Source organism: Vespa velutina, chromosome 19 (genome assembly GCF_912470025.1).
Source record: "Vespa velutina chromosome 19, iVesVel2.1, whole genome shotgun sequence".
Classification (NCBI taxonomy): domain Eukaryota; kingdom Metazoa; phylum Arthropoda; class Insecta; order Hymenoptera; family Vespidae; genus Vespa; species Vespa velutina.
This window is the reverse complement of record NC_062206.1, coordinates 2,818,842-2,842,356: the sequence shown is the minus strand read 5'-3', so window position 1 is coordinate 2,842,356 and position 23,515 is coordinate 2,818,842. Positions and strand designations below refer to the sequence as shown.

Below are 23,515 nucleotides of genomic sequence, written 5' to 3'. Positions count from 1 at the left end.
TATCTTTATATAGACTGTTACTGTGGAGATTTTAATAAAAATTTATCTAAAGAAAAGAAAAAAAAATTACATGATTTCAAAATAAAATCTCGATTTAAATAAATGATCTATAGGTATATTTCGTTGTATATGAGAGACCGTCTTAAAAGGCTAGTGACCCTTAGCAAAGCACGATAGGGTGCTTTCAGGAAATCTAAACCGGTAACAAGATGGCTGCAGGGAAACGGAAACCGGAAGCTTGTCACTCAAGCTACGTTGGCTTCCGACGTGCATCGAAAGAGGGAAAGGAAAGGAGCAGTAGAAAAGAAGCGCACAGTAGCCCTTTAAAGGGCTCGATAGATAGTCGTCTAATAAACTGTCGGCCATTGAATTAGTGATAAGAATAATATTAGATGTATTTTCTTGGGATTAAAATTTATTAAATATGTTTCTCATATATACTTATATGTATATGTATATATATATATATATATATATATATATATATATATATATATATGTATATGTATATGTATATATATTAGTTTATACCATGTATTATACAGAATGTACATATATACACAATCTACTGAAATAATTGTCTAATAGACTATTGAAGGACGAACTTGTGCAATCCTTCTTTTTACACATTAACAATTAAAAATCGTAGATACGATGGATCACAAAGATATCAATCTTTCGAAGAGATTTCTATCATAGAAATTGAATTAGATTGATATATCATTCTCATATTGTTCTTTTTCTAATTTTCGTTTAGACGATTTGTTAATAAAAAGGAAAAAAAAAAGAACAAGACAAATTAAAGTACGTAAAGTTGGATTTTCATTCGTACGTATCACACTACGTCCTATACGAAGATAATGAGTCATTACACATTCATCTATACGAGATCGAATTTACACGATTATTTATTTGTATTTTTATTTTTATTTTTATTATTTTATTTTATTTTATTTATTTTATTTTTTTTTTTTTTTTGTATTATTTCATTCCATTCGCACTATTAAGATCACATTCTCGTCAGGAATTCTTTTAATACGAGACGAGCATTTAATTGTTTAAATCGTCCCAAATAAATTCTCTTTGGTTTTTTAATGAAGGTAACAAATGAATCCCTTGTTCATTGATTTTCAGTCAGGATCTCTTAAAACATCACTTTTTCTATTCTTCATTGATAACGCCTTAATCCTGACTAGATCTGACGAGGTTTATAAAGGTGTTCAAGGCCGTCCTAATGCGACCTCACATATTTGTTAATCAATTAAGTCTTACCACCAGTATGGTTTTTGCATGTAAGGAGCCATAGGCACTTGACCATTCCCGGGATAAGTTGTTGGTTCCATCAGTTTTGATTGACATGGTTTACCATCTCTTACTAACACTGGAACTGCTACTCTTCTTGGTGAACAACCACTTCCACCAGCTTCGACTCTTTCAGTTGCCGCACGTTTCGTCTTATACCTATGATTTTGAAACCAAATCTTAACTTGCGTTGGGGTCAATCGAATAATCGATGCTAGGTGTTCTCTTTCCGGTGCACTGAGATATCTCTGTTGACGAAATCTTCTCTCAAGCTCATAAGTTTGAGCTTTAGAAAATAATACTCGTCGTTTCCTCTTTTTATGTTCAGCCTCGTGACTTTGTGTTTCACCGTTCGGATGTTCCTCCTCGAAATCCTGTGACTCTTCGTCCTTAGACTCGTGACTGTTCTCTTGTTGCGACGGGAAGGATAGCTCTGAGATTGCTGGACTCGTCGAGTCTGGCTGTTGGAGAACTGTAAGCACAATACAACACGCGATGTTCCTTCACATGCTTCTTTGAAGAGATTCGACGATTATCATGAAATTTTTATTGTTATGATTTGCGTTCTCTAAAATTTAATTTCGATGTGTATATTAAAAAGTCTGTTCGCAGTTCTAACTCTTCCATTCAAAAATTGATCATAATTTCAGTATAATTATTTTTTTTTTCTTTTTTTTTTTTTTTTTGTAAAAAATATTACATTATTATATATAAATAAAGATAAATTTAGTTAGTAGATATTTAGAAAATATCTTTTTGGATGCTTACATCATGCTAGACTCGATAATGAAAGGTGTAAAAGAGTGCAGCTGCATTTCAAGTTGGCACGAAAGCTCTTAACGATGATTGGCAGCAGATGCAGAAGGGCATTGATTTTTTTTTCTTCAAACGTTTTACCAGACTAGAGCGAACTCATTTTCTTTTTTTTTTTTTTTTTTTTTTTTTTATCTTATGTGTTCACACAAGTTACTTTTTATTAAAAAAAATCTTTAGGAAAATTCAACGAGATGAATTTTTGTTGTTGGGTAAGAATCGTTACTATTTGTTTTATGGTTTGTGTCGTGAGAGTGATAGGCTTCCGATAGGGTGACCGTAAGACTCGCTAATTCAATGTAGACCAAAGTATCGTGGCTTTCGCAATCGTACAATATGCTTTTGTGGAACGTTTCCTTTTCGTAGGGAGAGGGTGCGAAGTAATATAAAGCCTATTTAATGCCGAAACACTCTGAAACATCCCCTATGGGATTAACCATATCATTTTCATGGGAGATTAGTTTCTATTTCTAATACTATGTTCTCTGTGATTTCAATTAAACTATCTCACACTTAAGATTTCTCATTAAAATGTTTCTTGGAAAATCCTCTTATTTTCTAGTATTATTAGAATTTAATTAGATTTTTCATTTCAACAGAATGTGATAAGATATAATGGAATAATAGAAAACAATACCTGATATCTTTCTGATAATTAACACAATAAGAGAAAAAAAAAAAAATATTATCAAAAAATTTTTCTTGCATTTTCATGCTATTGAAATTAATTTAGATTTTGTGTTTCTTTTTTTTTTCTTTTTCTTTTTTTTTTTTTTTAGCAAAATGTGATTGACTGTAATAAGAAAGGATCGTTGATAGTATCAAAGGTAATAAGAAATATTAAAAAAAAAAAAAAAACTTCTTCTCGTCATTCTAATGTTATTGCAATTGAAATCAATTTCTTTTTTTTAGCAAGATGATCGATGAGATTCACTATCATAGAAAAGGATCCCTAACATTTTCAACGGTCTAATTTTTCGGTCGTGTAAAGTACGCTAAGTTATATCCCTGAAGAGAGTACAAGAAGATAGATAGATTGGGAGAAAGAAAAAAGGAGAGAGAGAAAGAAAGAAAAAATCACACGAAGGGCAAAGGGATAGGGCAACGTAGTACATTCTGGGCGTGACAATTTGGATTCATCGAGGGCTCGTGAACGCATCTGTCCTCCGAAAAGACATCTGTCCTGGTTTGCTCGCCAATCGTGGTACAGCAGCCACAAGCACCTTTTATAGGACCATTAGATCCTGCTTAGCTGGAGCGGACCAATTGTAGGCTTCTAAATAAATACGATTCGCATCCCGCCTGCGAATATTCGGCACCCCTATTTATTAGGTAGCAGGGATAGCTAGCTAGCTATGTAGCTACCCTTGCGAAACGATGTCGAATGGAAATCAACATTTTTCTAACTAATTCTTACTAACTCGTTCATATAGCTTTCTTACTGTTTACTTCTTCTAAAGGTTGTGGTAGTGTCGTTGGTAAAGCTGTAGGTCCACTTGGCCAGCCAAGTAATGCTGGGGGTGGTGGTGGCAAACTACCCCTGTTAAGATTCGCATGCATTGCTGGTTGTAACATGGCTGCTGTCGTGTGTTCTAAAAATTGTTGATAGGCTGATGGAACGTCATTCGCCGTCGGTAGAACAGTTGTACTTCCTATAATGTGTTTGATATATTTATTGTAGATCATGTAGATCATTTTGTAAGATTGGATAGATATTTGCAAAATATATTAGTATTTTGCATTTTATAGAACTAAATATATATATATATAATCAATAATTAATACTTCTACAATATTTTATATTTGTTATAGATCGTAGATATTTTTTAAAGACATTAAGAAATGAACATTAAGAAAATTATAAAATTTTCTTATTACCTTGAACTTCATTCTCTTCTTGAGATGGTTTAGCATCATTTAATTCTAATATATCACTTATGTGAAAACCTGACGTTCTAGCTGGCATTTTCATACTTTCTAATATTCTAAAACAAAAATGTGAAAGATATATTCGATATGATTATAATTATAAACATATATCAAGTGATGCAGCTATAGTTTAATACAGTTACTCATTTCAACGGGTGAAAAGAAATTGAAAATAAAAATAATAATAATAATAATAATAATAATAATAATAATAATAATAATAATAATAATAATAATAATAATAATAATAATAATAATAATAATAATAATAATAATAATAATAATAATAATAAAAAAGATAAAAAAAAATAAAAGATAATCTTTTAAGCTGACTCTTATTTACTTTTAAAAAAGGATTAAGAAGGGTATTCTCCAAAAAGTTGATCCAATCCAATCTCTGAAAAATTGTCTTATGAGTTTTCAATGCCACGTGACAATTCGTCAAGAAGCCACATAGACTCAGCTTCTTTTAAAATCCGATTAAAAAGAAGAGCACTCGCAAAAATACCTGCTACTTTTAGCTTATTGTTAGAAAATATATTTCCCGTTTCTTCCTTAAGCCAAACTAACTATTATCATGACACGTTCGGTAGTATCGCTTTTGTAAAATAAGAAATGTTTTTAGAACATATTTTTCTACGGTAAACTCTAATTCTCTTCAATCATTCGTTTATCTTGATAGAATTATCTTGCTATCCAGCATTCAAATCTCTCTTTTATATTAGTCACACTCGTTTGCACATGTATTTTTTTTTTTTTTTTTTTTTTTTTTTTTTTTTTATATATATATTCATATATTTGCCACAATATAACTCGTTTAATTTAATTTTTATTTAATTTTTAAATAGACGTGTTTTGTGATAAAAAAAAAAAAAAAAAAATTGAAATACTTTTGAATGACATTGATCTCATTTCAATGATTCGTAACATATCGAAAGATTTTTTTTTAGAATAAATGAAATAAATTTATATTGATCCATGATTTTAATCAGATCTAAGTTAAGATCGAAAGATCAAGCTACGTTACGTTTTCGTATCGATAACAAAACGGATACTTGATCCGATAATAAAATAAACGATATGAGAACTTTGCCGAAGACACGTGTAAGAATTCGTGGGCCTATCAAGATATTTAATCGATTATGTAAAGATTATATTTTACGTGCTACGTTAAGAATATCTTAAAAATAATTAAAGATGAGAAAAAAGAAATTAATCAATGAAAGAGGTAAACGAGAACATGCTAATTTTAATCGATGAATTACCTAGTATTTAATGCGAGTTGACTGTACCAAACATGATTCAAAAGACTGGCTGGATAGGGTAGAAGTGGCCAGGGCAGAATTTTATTCTTGTCCGCCATTGTGAAAGTTCAATTAAGACTTGCAAGAGTCTTTAATGTTGTTGAAACATCTCTAATCACTGTTCTTCCATTCAAATCCTCTTTCTCTCTCCCTTCCCCCCTCTCTCTCTCTCTCTCTCTCTTTCTTTCTCTCTTTCTCTCTCTGTTTTCTAATTTCTATAAGATTCCTAAAGAACTGTCTGTTTTTACGCACTTTTCCTATTTTTGTTAATGTTGGAACATGTCAAACGGATTACTTTTCTTCTATTGAAAATTCTGATTCTTTTGTATTTTTTTTATCTTTTTTTATCTCTCTCTCTCTCTCTCTCTCTCTCTCTCTCTCTATCTTTTAATATTTTTATCTTTTTAAAATTTGTTTCATATCTTTTTCTTTAAAAAAACAATTTAATCTTGAACAGTCTTTTTATAGTTTCTTAATGAAACACACCTTGATCCCACAACTCTGAATTGATATAATACTTCACAATTCCTCATCCTTCTTCTTTCTTTTTTTTTTTTTTTTTTTTTTTTTTTTTTTCTTCTAAATTGTTACATCAGTTTATCACCAAATTTGAAACATAAAGAAAATATAAAGAAAAAAATTAAAAAATCACATACACAAATGTACACACACACACACGCGCCAGCGCGCGCACACACGCGCACATATACACAAATAAATACGAAGCCGATCCGAACGGTTCGCAAGTTTTCACGTGTTCACTGACGAAGTGTCTCGGCCTACTTTTAAGTAGCTCGTCTCTCGAGTCCCTTTTCGCAAAAGGTGAAGGACTCTTCTTGTCGTTTTTGAGTGTACTCGACGAACACTTGACCGCTAGTGTCCCTACCTCCGTTCCGTTTCGTTCACTGAAGCACCCTCGAAGCCAGGGGCGGTTCTACGAAAAGGGGCGGAGATTTTATATACTCATCCCCTCATTTCGCTTAGCCAACGAATCCATTGCTTCCACCCCTTATGGAAATTGACCTAATACAATATCAGCATCTATCATTTTTCCTTTGTTTCTTTTTAAGAACAAATTTATTCTAAATAATCGATAGATTTTCAAGTTCACATTTGATCATTATTCTTTTGAGATACAAATTAAAAAAGAGAAATAAAGAAAAAAAAAGAATACAAGATAAAAGAATATCAAGATTTTTCAGATCACGATTTTGTTCATTTTAATTTGGTTTGATTCAATTATTTGAAATCATTTAATTGAATAGAAAAATTGAAAAGAAAAATCGAGAAAGTCGTGTATAATTTTAACCTCAGTACCAGTGATGTTACCAGGGTAACTTAGTAAAAGGGGGTGGAGCAATGTAGTAGCCAATAGAAACGTCGATCCCTGCAAGGGTAGGTCGATGCTTTTCAGGACCTAAGCTCGAAGCTAGCCAACCAATCGGCTGGCTTCATCGATCAGAGACCTTTTTTCACAGAGAAGTATACTTTAGCTCGAGTGTTAATGCGGAAGAACATTAGTGGTGCTTTTACCGTGTCATTTCGTACTTTTTCTTCTTCCTTTTTCATTCTCTCTTTTCTCTCTCCCTCTTCTCTTTGTTCACCTTATATTATCTTTCTCTCTCTCTCTCTTTCTCTCTCTCTCTCTCTCTCTCTCTCTCTCTCTATTACACACACATACACACATTCATTTGTACCTGTCGTTTTATTAGATCGAGGTCTATCGATACGTAAAAGTAGGTTAATAGCGTAGTTCTTTCTTTCTAGCGTAGGGAAGTCGATATTTGCTGTAAGATTTTATCGAATGAGAGGAAAAAAAATAAAAATATGTGTGTACATATATTTTATCGTAAAGTTAACATGAAAACGAGAAAACGGATCTTCAAAGTTATACGATTTAGGAAGAGAAAGAGAAAAAGGAACAGGTCAAATGGGAGAGGATCAAGCGAATTTCCGGTCCATTCATAGGATCTTTTGTCGAATTTTCAGAGAAGTCAAAAAGCTTCCTAAGGCTCTGAGTCTAATCGTTCTTTGGACTTCCTTCTAAAATTCTCTTCTTGATATATAGAAAAAGAAAACACACACACACACACACACATATATATATATAATATGGATAAAATATAAAAAAAAAGAAAGAAAATTCTTACTTCCATGAGTCACGAAAGAAATTTCGTTACTGTAGTAGTTGACCGTCTAACTCAGTTAGAATCGAGTTTAGTAGATTCACTTTTATTTTTTGTTTCTTTTTTTTTTTTTCTTTTTTTTGTTTCTTTTGTTTCTTTCATTATCTTCACGCTCTTTTCTCTCCACTTCTTTCTTACCGTTGCTAACCCTGGAAAAATTTCGAGCCTCATTCCTAGTCGTTGGTAAAAAGAGAGAGAGAGAGAGAGAGAGAGAGAGAGAGAGAGGGAGAGAGAAAGAGAAAAATGAAGAACTTGGAGGTTCAAGCAATCGAGGAACATTTGCCAGTCTCCCACGACTGTTTGGCGATAGCTGTGCCAACTTGTTTCAAGCACGCAACCCAATTTGTCTGCGCGTCATTGTTTTACTGGCAAGGATGCGACTCCTACTTTCTTTTCGTTTTATTTTAATATAAGATAACAATTGTTTTAATTATCGTCTCTTCTTTTATATCATCCAAAAAATGTTTTAGAATAAGTTTAAATTCGAAAGATTATAATATTATAATCTTTCGAATTTAAACTTATTCTATACTTATTCTAAACTTATTCATTTGTATTTGATTAGATTTAGAAGAATTAGAGATTGGGATAATTATTTTGTTTTATAAAAAAAAAAAATAAGAGTTCAGATACATTTGTTATGGTTTGTAAGAAAGTTTTATGGATTTTACGTGATAAGAAAATCGAAATTTTTATTTCATTTTTAATTTAATTTAGTTTCTATAAATCTGGCATTGTTAAAATAACTAATTATTTAGAATTGAATAAACTAAATTTGTAAGGTAAGATATGTACTTGAAGAGAGAGAGAGAGAGAGGGAGAGAGAGAAAAATGAAAGCCACTCGAAATATTCGATGAATTTTGCGTGAGCACGTACTAGCAATAAATAAGTGGCCGTCGGAAGTCTCAGGTGTTTGACCGACAGGTACTGATATTGTGATGTTAATACTGAATAGAAAGAAATATCTCGTAAATGGATGAGCCTTCATTCAAGTCGGCACGTTTTGGAGTCGACACCGGAATTTGTCAAAAGCATTCTTCGTGTCTCCGTATCTTCGTGTCTTCGTTTCGAGTGTTCACCTACCAGTTGACCACCATAGATTATTATTTGAGCATAGTACTTGTTCAAGTACCTTTTACCATTACAATATTGCAGTAAAGTTATTGAAAAGAGATTTAGTTACAAAAGATACAGTACTTGAGAATAAGTGTTACTTTCGTTTGGATAAGAAGTGTTTCTAAATTTAAGGAAAATTAAATTCTAAAGTAAAATATATAATAAAGTCGATATATGATAAGAACTTTATTATATAATATGATGATTCATTAATATGATATATAATAACCATAAAAAACTTTGTAAATTTAATATAAGAAATTTAAAAAATAAAGTTCTCACGAAACTTTTAGTATTTTCTTCTTAATAAAATGATTATAAATTTTCAATCTAAAAATTCTAATATGCTACATAAAAAAGATTTAGAAATAAATAAAAATTTGTCTTAAAAACAATATCTTTTCATACTAATGAAATCTTTTATATACTTTCAAGGATAATTTGTGTGTGTGTGTGTGTGTACATAGAAACGATCTTAGTAAATGAACAATTTCTTGGAACGAAAAAAAAAGAAATTGCCTTTTGGTAGAAGAATAAGAGGGAATGAAAAAACCGGATATCGGAGGGTTAAGGTGTAGTTTAAGAAAAATGCTGTAGTACATGTTCATTCATGAACTCGTTACAAAGGATCGAGCGGCTCACCATCCATGAATGAACGTAGTAATACTGTCCGTAGTACGGTCTGCTTACTACGAACATACACATACACACGGGCGCGTGCATACACACACACACACACATATATATACACACATATACATTGAAGAAAGGTCAAATAAATAGGCCTTTGGACAAACATATAAAGAAGAAAAGCTCCGAAAGAATTCTTTCTTTCATTCTTGACACCTTTTTCATTTGAAAAAGTGTATTCGGCATGCTGAGAAAGAAATGTGACTTGAACCTAGCACGGCTTGTTAACTTAGATCTACTTACGTCTTTTTAAGTAGTACTTAAGAGAATCCATACCTTCTTTTTTTTTTTTCAAAGTAAAATCGAGCAGCTTCAAGTTTGTCGTGTTAAAATGATAAGTTGACTCCATTAGTTAAAAAGAGAGAAAGAAACAGAGAGAGAGAGAGAGAGAGAGAGAGAGAGAGAGACGGAAATAATCGCTAGCGATTAATACTAAATTTATGGTGGAAACCAACAGGTGTTATAACACATTCGCCCTTATAGTTCTTAGGTGTTACAATCGTGTAACAAGGCGTACCACTCTACGCCAAAGGATCCAACCAATGTGCGTGACTGTCCTTAAACTCGTTTCCGGTATTATTCGCCTAATCGGATATACTAATCGATTTATATATATGTATATATGTATATATATATATATATATATATATATATATATATATATATATATTCATTTAAATTTTGTTTGAATGTCTATCTATTTATTTTTTTTCTATTTATACCTTTTTACCTATATTTTTATATGTATCTTTTTTGCTTATATTTTGATTTATATCTTTTTACCTATAATCTTCTTCATTGCTGACATAATCGGGTGGTATGAGATGCCAGGAAGCATCATAACAATCGTCGTATCCAGTTGCCATCTTCTTCCTTTTTTCTTCTTATTTTATAATTTTATTTAAAACTTAAAATTTAAAGTTTAAAATTTAATATTTTATATTCCCGGCGTAATTAAAATTTTAACGTAATTTCAAAATAATGATAATGTTTCAAATTAAAGGATATATAATTCTTTTAATAAGCATCACAAAATTTTATCACAGCAACAGACAACTCATATCCGATCATTTTGCTTTCTAAGCAACCAATTCCGTTTAGTTGTTCCCACTTACTGAGAACTATGTAGCGATATATCGATCACCTGTACATTGTATCAAAAATATGGCTTCCAGATAGGCACTCTGGCAACGTTATCTATTTGATAACACCCTATATAGATTAGTTTGACTACCGTCAGCCGTAACACAGGAAGGAGGCCCAAATACCAAAGTCTTTATTTCGTCAAACTCGATACGTCTATTACTTGCAATTACAACAATCAATATTGTTATCGTTTGTATGTATTGTCGTCATGATAAATAAAGAACGATAGGGTGATTATATTTAAACACTTAATATGACAGATACAGAAATATTGTTACTGTTGATATTAAAATGCTAAATTTTTTTTTACAAGTTCAACAATATATTTATGACATTTTATATTGTTAACTTATTAAAAAGTTTTTTCTTTTCTTTTGTTTTTTTTTCTTTTTTTTTTTCTTTTTTTTTCGTTTTTTTTTCTTGTAGCTAGAAAAAAAAAATTCAAGTATATATCTATATATAATAATAATAAAAATGATCATCGTATCTAACACGTGTAATGATTCCAAGATATAGAGAACTAATAATGTGTTATTTTTTCTAAGAACACATGATAGAGATAGATTTCAAAAGAGATAGAAAGTTCGATCAGTGTATTAATAAAATAATAATCTCTTCTATCATTGATAAAGTTGCAGGATATTGTTGATAGATTAATTGTTAACTCGGCAAGGGGAAAATGTTTGAGAGAAAAAAAAAGATGAATAAGATTTTGAAATGTTTCTCTTTCTTGTTTTTAAGTCATTGTTTTTCGATTTATAGTGCAATTTTTTCTTCATGGGTGCAAAAGGGATTAAAAGAATTTCATATATGCATTGGAGTGTTCATTACGAAAGATAAATTATTAATTGTTACTACTTGACAATCGGCTGCACCTTATGATTTGCTAATGACAAGAGACCCTTGAGATGAAGTGTTCAGGCTTAGCGGACAAGTGCTCCCGAACAAGGTTTACGCTACGAGTGCACAGATAAATATTTCTTTTTAATATCCGTATTTACGTGTAGAAGCAACCCTACAGTATCCTGATACCTTAAACAATTTTCTATTAACCATCAATTTTCGAAATTTTCATTGAATATTTACGAAACGAACGAAAATGTTTCTTCAAGAAATTATTAATTACCGATTCATATACGAAAGAATTGAATTTTTGTTTTGATAGTAATAATCAATAGCGTGGATATTATCAAGGTTTCCTTCTTTTTTCTTTCTATTTTATTCGAAATTTTATTTTCTAATTTTTCTAATTGCTATCTCGTTCTGTGCAGTTTCTAACGAAGATAATACAATAAGCATACGTTTGATCGATCTTGAATAACTTTTATGGCGTTAGTACTGTAATCTACGCTTATCGTGATCAATGATAAAGGTTCTTTTCGAAAAATAAAATAAAAAAATAACATTATCTATAGAAATTTTTGCAAAACCTTTAACAATTTTATTTATCAAATAAAATATAACTCTGTCGAGAAATAAAAGTGCTTTAGTAAATATGTTTATCACGATTACAATAAAGGATTATTATCATCGTTTATATAATCACAATTATTTTCTAATTTTATATATGTATGAATGCGCATGGGCGAGCGCGCGTATGTTTGTATTCACATAAGTGTTAGAAATTTATAGAGTGCGCTACCCATTCAGTTACAGTTAAGGATGGTAATGCATTTCTGCAACATGAGATACATTCTTGAAAGCATTTTTATCAACAATCTTAAAAAATCCAAAGATAAATTGTAAAATAAACGTCGGTAAGGTAGTAATCGCAGTTTTTCTAATGCAGTGTCCAAAGAAGAAAATTGATACAGCGCTATCTATCCTTGAAATATATAACTTCATATTACAACCACTTTATATTTAAAACATGTTAATTCATGGATATGTAATGTTTAATTATTTTATATTTTTTATATATAATAAATAGAAGTATAATTTGTTCTATGACAAGTGATATTCTTATTGCATTAAATTACTATTTAAAACAATCAAAGAAAATAACTTTAAACAACTATTTAAAACAGTAATCATAAATATAAAAAAAATATAATGATGTACATTTCAATATGTGACTTCTCATTGTAATTATTTGTAACAATTTGTAACATAAAATGATAAAATAATTCTATATTATTTAATGCAAATAAGTATATAATAATATTATTAAATAAATAGTACTCGTATTCACAATTTATGCAGATTTTATTTCCATTAACTGTATGCTAGGATGCATTAATAATAAGATTATTACTGCGATGGCTCATAAATGAATTCATAAAGATGAATTAAAATTTAAAAATATCAAAAAAAAAAAAACCTTCAGAAAATTATTTAAGCCTCGAACTTACAATTCTCGAATTACGAATCCAGATACTTTCGAGTACTACTCCAAAGCTACAAATTATTTGTAGTCAGTTTATTTTATTACTTAATAAAATCTAAAAGAAACTAGAAATTTTTTCAAAATTTAACAATAATTTAGAAATTCAGATCTTTTGACATAAACGATTGAACATGTATTTTCTTATTTTTGGCATAAAATAATTTGGCCAAAGCTTATCAAAATAATTGAGTAAGTTACCATAACTTCTCCATACGAATATCGTAAAATCTATTTCTTTATGTTTGAAAATATTCAAAAAATCTGAGCATCAACTATTTACGCATACAATCAAACAGACAATGAAGTAACCTTCATGAAAAAACATAAACCATTCTAGCGTGTATATAAAAATATACTTTGTTCAATGAATATTTATTTTTATATTTAATTTTATATAATAATAGCTAAAAGAAGTGAATTAATTTTTGGCGCCTAAAGCAAGAAGGTAAGGGTTCCAAGTAAATCTTATGCCGGTGGTGAAGATGCCATTTTGAATTTTACCGGTCTCAACAGATTGCATGTCGTTTAAGTCTTCCTCTTAATTACAAGTAGCATATTTTTTTTTCTAACGAATAACGTTCTTCAATATTAAAATTGATTCCTTAAAATACACTTTCTTAAATATATTATTCGCAAATCGAAACCTCGTCGCATTTAAGAAATATCCGCGAAAAAAGAAATCGACTAATCGACTGTCACCTGTAACAGTTACAAGGTAATAACTTTTTAAAATTTTCCAATATTATTTTCGTAATAGGCATGATTGTCTTGCTTGTTAACGATGTAGTAATTAAACAAATGTTTGTTAATTACCTTTGAACTTTTCGAATTTTTTATTATATTTATTTTTCATACACCTATATATATACGAATAATATAATTATATATATACTAATTAACAAACGATTAATAATATATTATATATTCATACTTTCATTTTTATATTATATTAAATATATATATATATATATATATATATATATATATATATATATGGATATATACACGTATATATGACATATAAGGTAAAATATTATACTCTACTAGACGATTGTACATTTTTCAGATTTTTTACACGTTCGAATAGACATATAGCCGACAGGATACTTTTAATACACGTAGCTGACCATCTTCGTCTTATATAGAAGTAAGTTTATTTCTTTTACGCGTCATTTGATAGGAGAGGAATAAAAAGAGAGTGAGAGAGAGAGAGAGAGAAAGAACGAGAGAGAGAAGGAGAGAAGAAGAGAGAGAAAGAGAGAGAGAAAGAGAGAGAGAAAGAGAGAGAGAGAGAAATAACACTCGGCGTATGAATGAAACGAGAAACAATCACGAGGCATTGGCCTTGGTAGAAAATTCGTCCTTTAACAAGTATGTAAACAAAAATCGCTTGGCTGAGCGAGTGGAAGGGAGAATTACAGATTAATACGACACTACATTCGAAACAAGTCACGATCTGTTTGCGTAACAGGCAAGACGAAATTATCGCTTTTATTACGCATTTTAAAATACTTAACGAAATTTAATTTGCTTTTTAGTTTACCCCTTCTACCAAATTGACAACTTGGAATAAAAAAGATGTTTAAGCGGGACAAGACGTTCTCATGTTCTTTTTTTAAAGTTAAAGACAAATATCTTTTTCTTTTTTTTTTTTTTTCTTTTTTAATTAAATAAAAATTTAGTTGTTCATCGTACGTAATGCTATTTTAAAGTTAGTGTTTATGCGAAAAAATTTTGAGTTTCTCTAACCAAATAGGTTGTCTTAAAAATGAAATAAATTCGCAAATTAAATTCAGTGTTGTTCAACGAAGAAAATTCTTCGGTCGTATTAATAAATCAACGCAAGAATTTCATGTAATATTCTTGTTAAAACAATTTGTTCGCCGCGTTGTGTGAATTAAAAAATTTTTCATCTACATCTTTATCAACGAATGTAAAGCTTCGTTTGGATAAAATTATGTGTAAGTATTTTTCTTTCTCTTAATCATTACTTTCCATTTATTATTTAAGTCCTCTTTTTGTCAATTATTTTCATTAATTGAAAATATTCTTTTGATATGGAACAAATAATTAATCTGCTTTTGTGTTATTTTATCAATTACAGATCAACCAACTTCATGACATCATTCGACCTACATTGAGAGAGACAAGTGTTTTGGAGACATCGCAGAACTTCTTAATTAGTAAGTACAAAAATTTTAAGTTCTTTCAGTGTCCATTATGCCAAGGATAAAAGGTTCATATCGGCATGAATAACTGGTTGTAATTGTAGATGTGTTCTGTCCTAAGAGAATAAAAGTGTCTGTAAGTAAAACCTTTTGGTTTCACTTATGAGTAGTTTCTTATATGTGCAATTTTTTCTCATGTTAATTTTTTACTATTATATATCAGATAAAGATCTTCTTGTTTCGTCAGGTTGATATATTTTGATATATTTGTTTCATCAGGTTGTATAATTTACAGTGCAATTAATTAGTACCTTTTCTCTTCATTTTTGTTCATGATAGTAGTATTGAAATAAGACATTCGTTTATCTGATTTCATCAATAAAGAAAGAACATGTGATATAGTTTACGCATTACTTCATACTTGGTTAATCATGATTTCCTTTGATATATTGACATTGATGTATCAAAGGAAATCACTGCGAAGAATAGATTCTGCCAATTAAGTGGATGATCATGATCTAGTTCTTTCATTAGAACAGCTACTTAATAAACAACTCCTTTCATTAAACATTAGTTTCATTAAAACATTAGTTTTTTACATGATATTAAATATTTCAGTAAATTTATTTTAAAATGAGTTTTACTTTACTTGAAACATAGCTTTACTATGAATTTAAAATCTCTTATATTTAGTTATCATCTATCTTTGTATAAAAATCATTGATGAAAAGCAAAGAAATTTGTAGAGCTATAGTCCACTTAGATCAAGTTTATAAGTTAATCATTTTTAGCTAAGGATTTTCAATACTAATTATACTAATTCCCATTTCTCTCCTATGCTTTCTGCGTTCTTATCTATGCATGTGTTTAGTTGTTACTTCTCTACGTAAGAAACAGTCAGTCTAGATTTAGTTTTAAGTTCCTTCCTTGGTAGCCGTCATTGTGCTAGTGATTGCACAATGTATTTTACTTCTGTGGGTTTTAGATGATGCATTTTACATCGTTTCACGATAACTTTTATATAAATAAATATCTTATATATTTAATAAGTTATTATTAATGTCATTTTGCATAGTAGAGTCATCACATTTTGTAAAATTTTATAATACTCGTATATTACTAATATGTATATATACTCTAGTATGTACTAGTATGTTTCCTTAAGTCATTTATGCAATAATCATTAATCTTATAGCAATAGCCAATTATAGCAATAGATATGTACTTATATTAGCATGTAAGTTAGAAAATCTGGTTGAGTTAGGGTGTTAGAGGGCTCTGGAGCATACTCTCTAGTGTAGATTTTTTGCACTCTGGTAGTATATGAGAGAATCGTGGAGAGTATGTGTTGGTGTATATATTTTGTTCTTTTTAAATATATAGATAGGTAAATAAGTAATATACCTTTTCTAAGTGAACATGTCACTTAATTTTAAGTAACTAGGTAGGGATAAGATTCAGGATGTATTTCCCACTCAGGAGAGAGAATATGTCTCTGAGGATTTGTGAAGTTTCAACAAATTTTCATCAATTCACCAATTCAGAATCTTTCAGCATATCTGTATTTTTTCATCTTCTGCTGTTGTTTTATATTGGTGATATAATTATCATAGTATCAAGTAATTTGAAAAACTTTGCATCAAATGAAAACATTAGACACCTTTTTGAACGTGTCTAATTGCATTAAGTGAGAACATTAGACATATCTTTTGAATTATATTGATAATTAATTATAAGTATATTAACACTTGTACTTCGCGTTTTCTAGAATAATATTCAGAATATTTTTATTCATACATAAAAAATCTGTAGACGTAAAATGAAAATGTCATAACTTTTATAATCACTTCACTTTTTACCGATACCTTTTCATCTTCAAAGTACGAGGAATTAATTTTAGTTTGTAATAGGTTCATCGATTAGAATGAATATTATAACTGTTGGAACATTCGATTAAATGTGCTTGTGTAGATGTGCACGGTTAGTGGATTTTCTGAGTCCATTGAAGATTCCTGAAGGCTAGGATAGCTTTATGGTACAAATCAAATATCAATGAATCTTTATTATTATTTTTTTTTTTAATTAAATAAATTAATAAATAAATTCTTGTGAATGTGTTGCTTTAAACGACAGGGCGTTTTTGGATGCGTAAATTTTTCTTGCGTTGCACGTAGAAAATGCTCCAATAAAGTGGTTAGGGCACGAAGCAAAAAGTAGCTATATGCTGAAGAGGCCCCCATAAACTGTGGCTCAACTATCGACTGCAAGTCATTTTTCGGAGATGGTCGGCATGTCGAACTCTTCGTTAATGGCTTGTGATCTTATGAATATACCTTTTATTTTTTTACCACGTTGACATTTATAATCGTAGTAGTATAGTTTGATCCTGAATGGAGATGATGGATCGTTTCATCTTCTTGTTACTATAATCCGCACTCGCATTCGTGAAAAATTAGAATCTTTTCGATTATGGTCAAATTTTTGCAGTTAGTTAATTAATAGAATTCTTGCAAGTTTTTATTAAAGTAAAATTGAGTCATTGAATTTTTTAAAAGTAGAGTAAATTTTTCATCTTGAAGTATAGTCGAGTCTTTGCGTTATTGAACAAATTATATTTCTATTTATTGTATATAAAAAATATAAAATAATTGAACATTACATATCCATGAATTAATTTTTATAGAAAGTAATTGTTATGTAAAATTTAATCAGGTTCAAATTTGAAACTCCGAGTCGATGATGATTAATACTGTAGACAAAAACGTATGGATGATTTGGACAGTTCTCGAGTCAGTTTACTGTTGGATTTCAATGAATAAGAATCGTAAGTTTTTCCATCTATATTCGTATCTTAAATAATTAATATTTATAAACATTATACATTTATTTAAACATTTTATATAATGCACGTGTCTTGTATAGCGTTTAACTTTCCATGAATATAAAATAATTTTGATCTGAAATTTCATTAGATATTAAATTTAAATTCCAAAATTGATGCAAACCGATAATATAAACCAAAACAAACACATGGACAAATTGGATAATTATCGAATCCTGTCTTCTTTTGTATTCCGATGAATGATTATCGTAAATTCCTTCTTTTATGCAGAGGTATGATTAATAAATGCTTTTAATTATTTGACATTTGTTTAAACAATGTATAATGTATATGTAATATTTTAATATAATTTAGTAGTAAACAAACAATAGTGCATTTGTTTAAACATCTTCGGAATAAAAGATTGTTACGTTGTTCCCTCTTCCTTCTCGAACATGCTGTCATTTTTTTTTTCTTTTTTGTTTTTTTTTTTATTCGCTTGCTTATAAAAAATGAAAGTGTTAATTATTAATTTCGCAAATTGGTTTTTTTTTTTTTTGCAAATGTCTATTTTCTAATAAATTACCATATTGGATGAAAAATCTGTATTTACACCTGTATTCTGTGTACAATTTGGGTAAAATATTATAACAGATAAGTATATGTCATAGAATATACATGTTTATGATACTTTACAAATGCATTATTTACAATGTTTACATGTACTTTTTCGTCGCCTACTATCGTTTACTTATGCTTTATACATTTTACAAATACACTTATCATTAACACCCTTCTTTTTGTACAAATATACACACGTGTTTCTTTTTTTTTTTTTTTTCTTTTGGCAAAAATAATAAATAGTAATCCTTAGGTAGGCAGGTACAATTTATTTGAGGCGGCAGGAATTCTCTATATGTGCCTACATAATTATACATTACATGCTTTAAGCAAACTTTAATTGTTCGCTTAATTATAATTGTATATGCGCACGTATCGCGGTTCTATGTGGACGAATATTCTATTCTCATTATTAGTTTACTTTGAATTTTATACGTTGTACACATGATCATGGCACACATTTGTCATTTCGTTTGCTTTGCGTGTATATAAAATTATTTATTTATTTATTTATTTATTATTAGTATTATTATTATTATTATTATTATTATTATTATTATTATTATTATTATTATTATTATTATTATTATTATTATTATTACTATTATTATTATTATTATTATTATTATTATTATTATTATTATTATTATTATTATTATTATTATTATTATTATTTATCATTGATTGCTATGTTGATACTTCTCATAACTTTTTAACATATTCGCTATGAAAGGATCAATTTGTGTTATCGAACTAAAGGATTATTTTTGTATGTGTATTACTCTTGAGAGAACAAAAATAATAATGTCTTTTTCTAGAAGATCTTTCATAAAGATCAAGAAGATCGATACTTATCCTTCGAATATATAATACGTTTCTCAACTCATTCTGCCGTCACTCTTTCAACGTTTCCTGCCTTTCCACAGTGATACATGCTCGTTATATTCCATTATCTTTCGTTGACAATATGATAAAAAGAGATGGAATGAAATTAAACAAGACATATAGGACGGCATGTTGTATAAGAAAATTAAAAAAAAAAAAAAAAAAAAAAAAAAAAAAAAGTCCTTATAGGCACATGCACTTTTCTTCTTCTTTAACTCGTGTGTTCTTTTGTAGTCTATAGTTTTGATTATGATCTGTAGAACGATACGGATCTATATTCCCAATAGATCATAAAGATAATCAAGGAATAATTGTTTTCGTTATTTGATTTCTTTTTTCTTTTTTTTTTCTTTTTTCGTTTTTTTTTCTCTTTTCATTTTTTTTAATTTTTTTTTATTTTTTTTTATTTTTTTATTTTTTTTATTTATTTATTTATTTTTTTTTAACTTTTCCAATTATTCTTTTTATTTATCGAAACTGCGATAAACGCGAAAGGATTATACACACTCAGGCATACCACATGCACATACTTTTGCATAATCGTTCATCGTCTAGAAAGAATGGAATTATAAAAATATATCGTATAGAGAACGGAGTCTCTATACTCAACAGTCTCTCACTCTTTCTAACAATTTATTCTTTATATTCTTTTTCAGATGTTTGTTAGAAATGAGCCTTCTCCTTAAATACGATGTTAAAGATCTTAAAAGAAAAGCGTCTATATCGCACATCGATCAATTGTTCTCTCGGAAAAGAGAGAGAATTTGGATTGATTTTGAAGTTCATACAGATCTAACGACACCCACAACCCAAAACTGCCATGTCCTGATAATTCTTCAAGACAACCTTGTTTTCCTCGTCGAGATAGAGCATACTTATCGAGCTCAAGGCCGTAGGCACACAACATGCTTTCGGAACCATGCTCGGTTTCGTCGAGTAGACCAAGTTCTGGACGATCGCGTGATTAGTCGAGTTCAGATGATCCGCCAAAGGAAACGGGCAATCTCCGTGGCAATAGAAGGCGTCGTATCCGGGAGGAGCAACAATCCAATCGTTCCAACCGACGTCGGCGAAGTCAACGTAGAGCGGATGTCGACGACAATTCTCTCGACCATCCTTTCGTCTGTTCTTTCTTAAAGCTGCCCGTCTGGCACGTCTATCCAAGATCTGCTTGCCAGAAGTCATTTTGTATCTACCATCGTCCATGTAAGTGAATAACATTGGACGATTGATCACCCATGTCTCGTTCTGTTCGTCGATACTACGTTTTAGTCTAACATGTTGCTTTTCTAATTTCTTCGAGCCAGTCATCACATGAACGAGAAGACCGTAATTGCTTTTGTGATTCTTCATCCACCTTTCTACCGCCGGATGGACATCCAAATTGACCGTGGCATTTTTCCTCAGATCTATCACCTTGCTATCGACCAATCTTAGTATTGGCATACTTCGTCCCTTTATCCCTGGACGAACGATATCGTAAACAAGTACTCTTCCATGCCTTGGTCCGTTTGAATCATCTTCCTCGGTTATCGCAATACGTGAAAGACTCAACTCAGCCGCTTGCAACTTCTCACCCAATGGTATTCTCCTTAGGTCAAACGAGAGACGAAATCGATTTGGCAGGCGAAACTTTTCGTCCAGTTCACTCTCTGGAAAAAAGGAACAAAGGATAATGATAATTATCTACGATAACGATTTACCTTTACGTCGCTCTATTTTCTATTTTTGGACTACATCATCATGCACGCACGCATACCAACGTTTAACTTTCACACGATAAAAAAGGATCTCTCATAAAGCTGCAAATGAGTCACCGTCGAAAAAGCACTTGTCCGACCGGTATATCTTTTAGCCATAGAAATGTCTTCAACGTCTTTTTCGTCTGAAATATCTTCAACGATAAGGAACTTAAGAAGGATACTAACCGACATGAAAGAAGGAACGAACTGTGTTCGCCGATCGTGTGTGAATTCCTGGTTTTGCGATGTCCGCCACGCCAATGGAATTCTGCCGAACGTAAAGCTTTCGCAGAGATTCCGGCACATAAACCGGACCCTGGGGTTTAGGCCTTTTAGAGAAACCTAAAAGGGAAAGGAGGCTGGCCTCCATACCTGCAATCACTTGTTCACGATCCTGGATGCCAATGTGTTTCCCTGTCTTTGAATTGATCTGCAGGTGTACCTTCGTGTTTGGACTCGCGTTTGAATTCGTTAGCAGCACGCCTGCTGTCACTAACGTCAATCTTATCAGTAGCAACATGCGCATCGTGACGACGTCACCCACCAACGTTATCTTTCCTGAAACATTCACGCAAGTTTCTATATATAACATGCAATGGGTAAGAATAGTTACGTCGAAATATATTGAAGAAAAATACGTGGAAGATTAACGGACGAGAAGAAAAGAAAATTGAATGGAAATGATATAGAAAATTAAGATCATTGCAACGTTCTACGATTATCATTGGTTTTGTTTGAATTCGTTGATTTCCCGCCACTTTTAAAATGGCGTCCCCGAGTGGTCCATCGCATACGTAGTAATATAAAAGCTTGTCCTAAACGAGATAGAGAGAACGATATGGGTGGTCTAGATAATTATTTTCTCCATTCTTTCCTACGAAAGTCGATAAAATCCATTCCTTTCTTGCAAGGGTATATTTAGTTTTTTTTTTGAAGAAAAAAAAAAAAAAAGAAAGAAAGAAAAAAAAAAGAAAAAAGAAGTAGAAAAGAAAAGACGAACACATCGTATTTCAAAAGTTAAACGGTTTCGCGCGTTCCTCATTTTTATGATTGAAACGTTAAAAGTGTTGGTATCGATAGAAACAATGAGATGAAGGATTATATGCTAAACAAAATTCGTCTTCTTTCATTCGCAGATGTTTCGCGTAAGAATCCGCGTAAATTGCTTAGGAATGACTAACAAGAAGCGCCGTCCACTTATACACGTGAATCATTCGCTTTAATAAATATCTCTGTAACGTGTTGAAAAACTCAAATGTTGTTTCTCTCGTACGCGCGCGCCAAGGTTAAGATTTCCATAAGATTGCGAAATATCTTATTTTCAAGTTACGAACGCATAACACGATATCTTTACTTGATTCCCGTGATTTTTCATCGATGGAATTTCTTTTTCAGAATGTTTCTATGAAAACTGCAAAATGACGCTTCTTTCTCTATCTACTTGAATAAATCCGAATGGGGAACGATGGAACGCAAAATTCGCTAAGACGGCGGCGTCCGTCGTTGTTACTGACCGTTCGCAAAAGGCTAAAAGAAAAAAACAAAAAAAAGAAAAACAAAAAACAAAAAAAAACGAGAAGAAAAAAAGAGCTGAAAAACAATGGTCCATCGCGTATGGAAGAATAAGAGAGAAGAGGAAAGATCCAACGATGACGTAGGAGGAGAGAGAAAGGGATATTTAATGTAGCAGCATGCTTGGAGCTCGCGTTGGCGAGGGTGAGAGAGGGAGAGAGAGACAGGAAGAGAGAGAAGGGGAGAAGAAAAAGAGAAAGATATAGTGGTACAAGGAGAGGAGTGGGAGCAGAGCCAAGCTGTCTGCTGACTCTCGCGATCTCCGAGTGCCGAGGAGGCAAGCGCTCCTACGACGGACATTAAGTAATATCTCGAAGTCCTTTCTTCGAACGGCTTCAACACAGCCACACGACGTGCCGCCGACTCGTTTTTCAAGGACAATGGATTTATCCGCGAACGCATTCGCGCGGAAAAGGCGTCACGCTCGCATTCCACACGTTGCAGCATTATGCCAACAACATCAAAAGAGAGGCTGCTGTTGTTGCTGATCTTTGGTCTACCTACCGTCGTTTCAACGAACGACCTGCGAAAAAGCGTCCTCGAGATAATAACGTCACTTAAGATCTAGCGCTCTTTTTCTCTCTCTTTTTTCTCTTTCCTTCTCTCTCTCTCTCTCTCTCTCTCTCTCTCTTTTTCTCTCTTTCTCTCTCTGCACCCTATCCTCCCCTATCGTTTTCTATCTCATAGGTCTAGCCGAGTCAAGGTACTCAGGTAAGCAGCAGCTCGACCCAAATGGAAAGGAAAATGTGGTTAGAGAAGAAGAGGCACTTTCGAGAAGAGGACCTCCCACGCGCTCCTACAAAATGCCTTTCCTCTGACCCCTCCAATTCAAA

The 23,515-nt window shown here is 31.2% G+C and overlaps 2 protein-coding genes and 1 long non-coding RNA gene across 11 annotated transcripts in view; 1 reads left to right on the top strand and 2 right to left on the bottom strand.

Annotated features, from left to right (window-relative positions):
* Positions 1 to 820: 820 nt before the first annotated feature.
* On the bottom strand, positions 821 to 10,474 carry LOC124955737 (homeobox protein Nkx-2.2a-like). Of its 3 annotated transcripts, none has more exons than XM_047510600.1 (4): positions 10,125 to 10,474; positions 3,994 to 4,100; positions 3,558 to 3,767; positions 821 to 1,774 (listed from the first exon to the last, which is right to left on the bottom strand). In XM_047510600.1, exons 1-4 carry the CDS (start codon positions 10,205 to 10,207, stop codon positions 1,269 to 1,271), a joined length of 906 nt encoding a protein of 301 aa, XP_047366556.1. In that variant the 5' UTR covers positions 10,208 to 10,474; the 3' UTR covers positions 821 to 1,268. The 3 variants fall into 3 exon arrangements, with proteins under 3 accessions (XP_047366556.1, XP_047366555.1, XP_047366557.1); XM_047510599.1 differs by lacking the exon at positions 10,125 to 10,474 and adding an exon at positions 5,310 to 6,485; XM_047510601.1 differs by lacking the exon at positions 10,125 to 10,474 and adding an exon at positions 4,388 to 4,435.
* A 2,936-nt stretch (positions 10,475 to 13,410) lies between these two features.
* LOC124955926 overlaps positions 13,411 to 23,515 on the top strand; it is a 20,473-nt gene continuing 10,368 nt past the window's right edge. The window contains exons 1-7 of one of the 5 annotated variants that reach the window (XR_007103026.1): positions 13,415 to 13,588; positions 13,940 to 14,244; positions 14,412 to 14,834; positions 14,978 to 15,056; positions 17,754 to 17,865; positions 20,025 to 20,574; positions 20,676 to 21,709. This is a non-coding gene — a long non-coding RNA (uncharacterized LOC124955926). Of the gene's footprint in view, positions 13,589 to 13,939; positions 14,835 to 14,977; positions 15,057 to 17,753; positions 17,866 to 20,024; positions 20,575 to 20,675; positions 21,710 to 23,515 lie in introns of all 5 variants that reach the window. The other 4 variants (XR_007103025.1, XR_007103024.1, XR_007103027.1 and 1 more) reach the window with 4 other exon arrangements.
* Positions 18,453 to 23,515, bottom strand: part of LOC124955924 (protein decapentaplegic-like) — a 6,308-nt gene continuing 1,245 nt past the window's right edge. For all 3 annotated transcript variants that reach the window (XM_047511078.1, XM_047511079.1, XM_047511081.1), the window contains exons 2-3: positions 21,297 to 21,668; positions 18,453 to 21,020 (exon numbers count right to left, since the gene is read on the bottom strand). In XM_047511078.1, the coding sequence (XP_047367034.1) occupies positions 20,161 to 21,020; positions 21,297 to 21,668 (1,232 nt within the window). In that variant the 3' untranslated portion in view covers positions 18,453 to 20,160. The remainder of the gene's footprint in view (positions 21,021 to 21,296; positions 21,669 to 23,515) is intronic.

What these genes read in the sequence shown, in the direction of transcription:
- LOC124955737 (XM_047510599.1), bottom strand. Translation starts at nt 5,407, where the DNA reads ATGGCGGACAAGAATAAAATTCTGCCCTGGCCACTTCTACCCTATCCA. An exon ending in CAACTCGCATTAAATACTAG is followed by an intron (nt 4,101 to 5,309) that starts GTAATTCATCGA and finishes TTTTTGTTTTAG; the next exon opens with AATATTAGAAAGTATGAAAA. An exon ending in ACCTTTAGAAGAAGTAAACA is followed by an intron (nt 1,775 to 3,557) that starts GTAAGAAAGCTA and finishes TTGTGCTTACAG; the next exon opens with TTCTCCAACAGCCAGACTCG.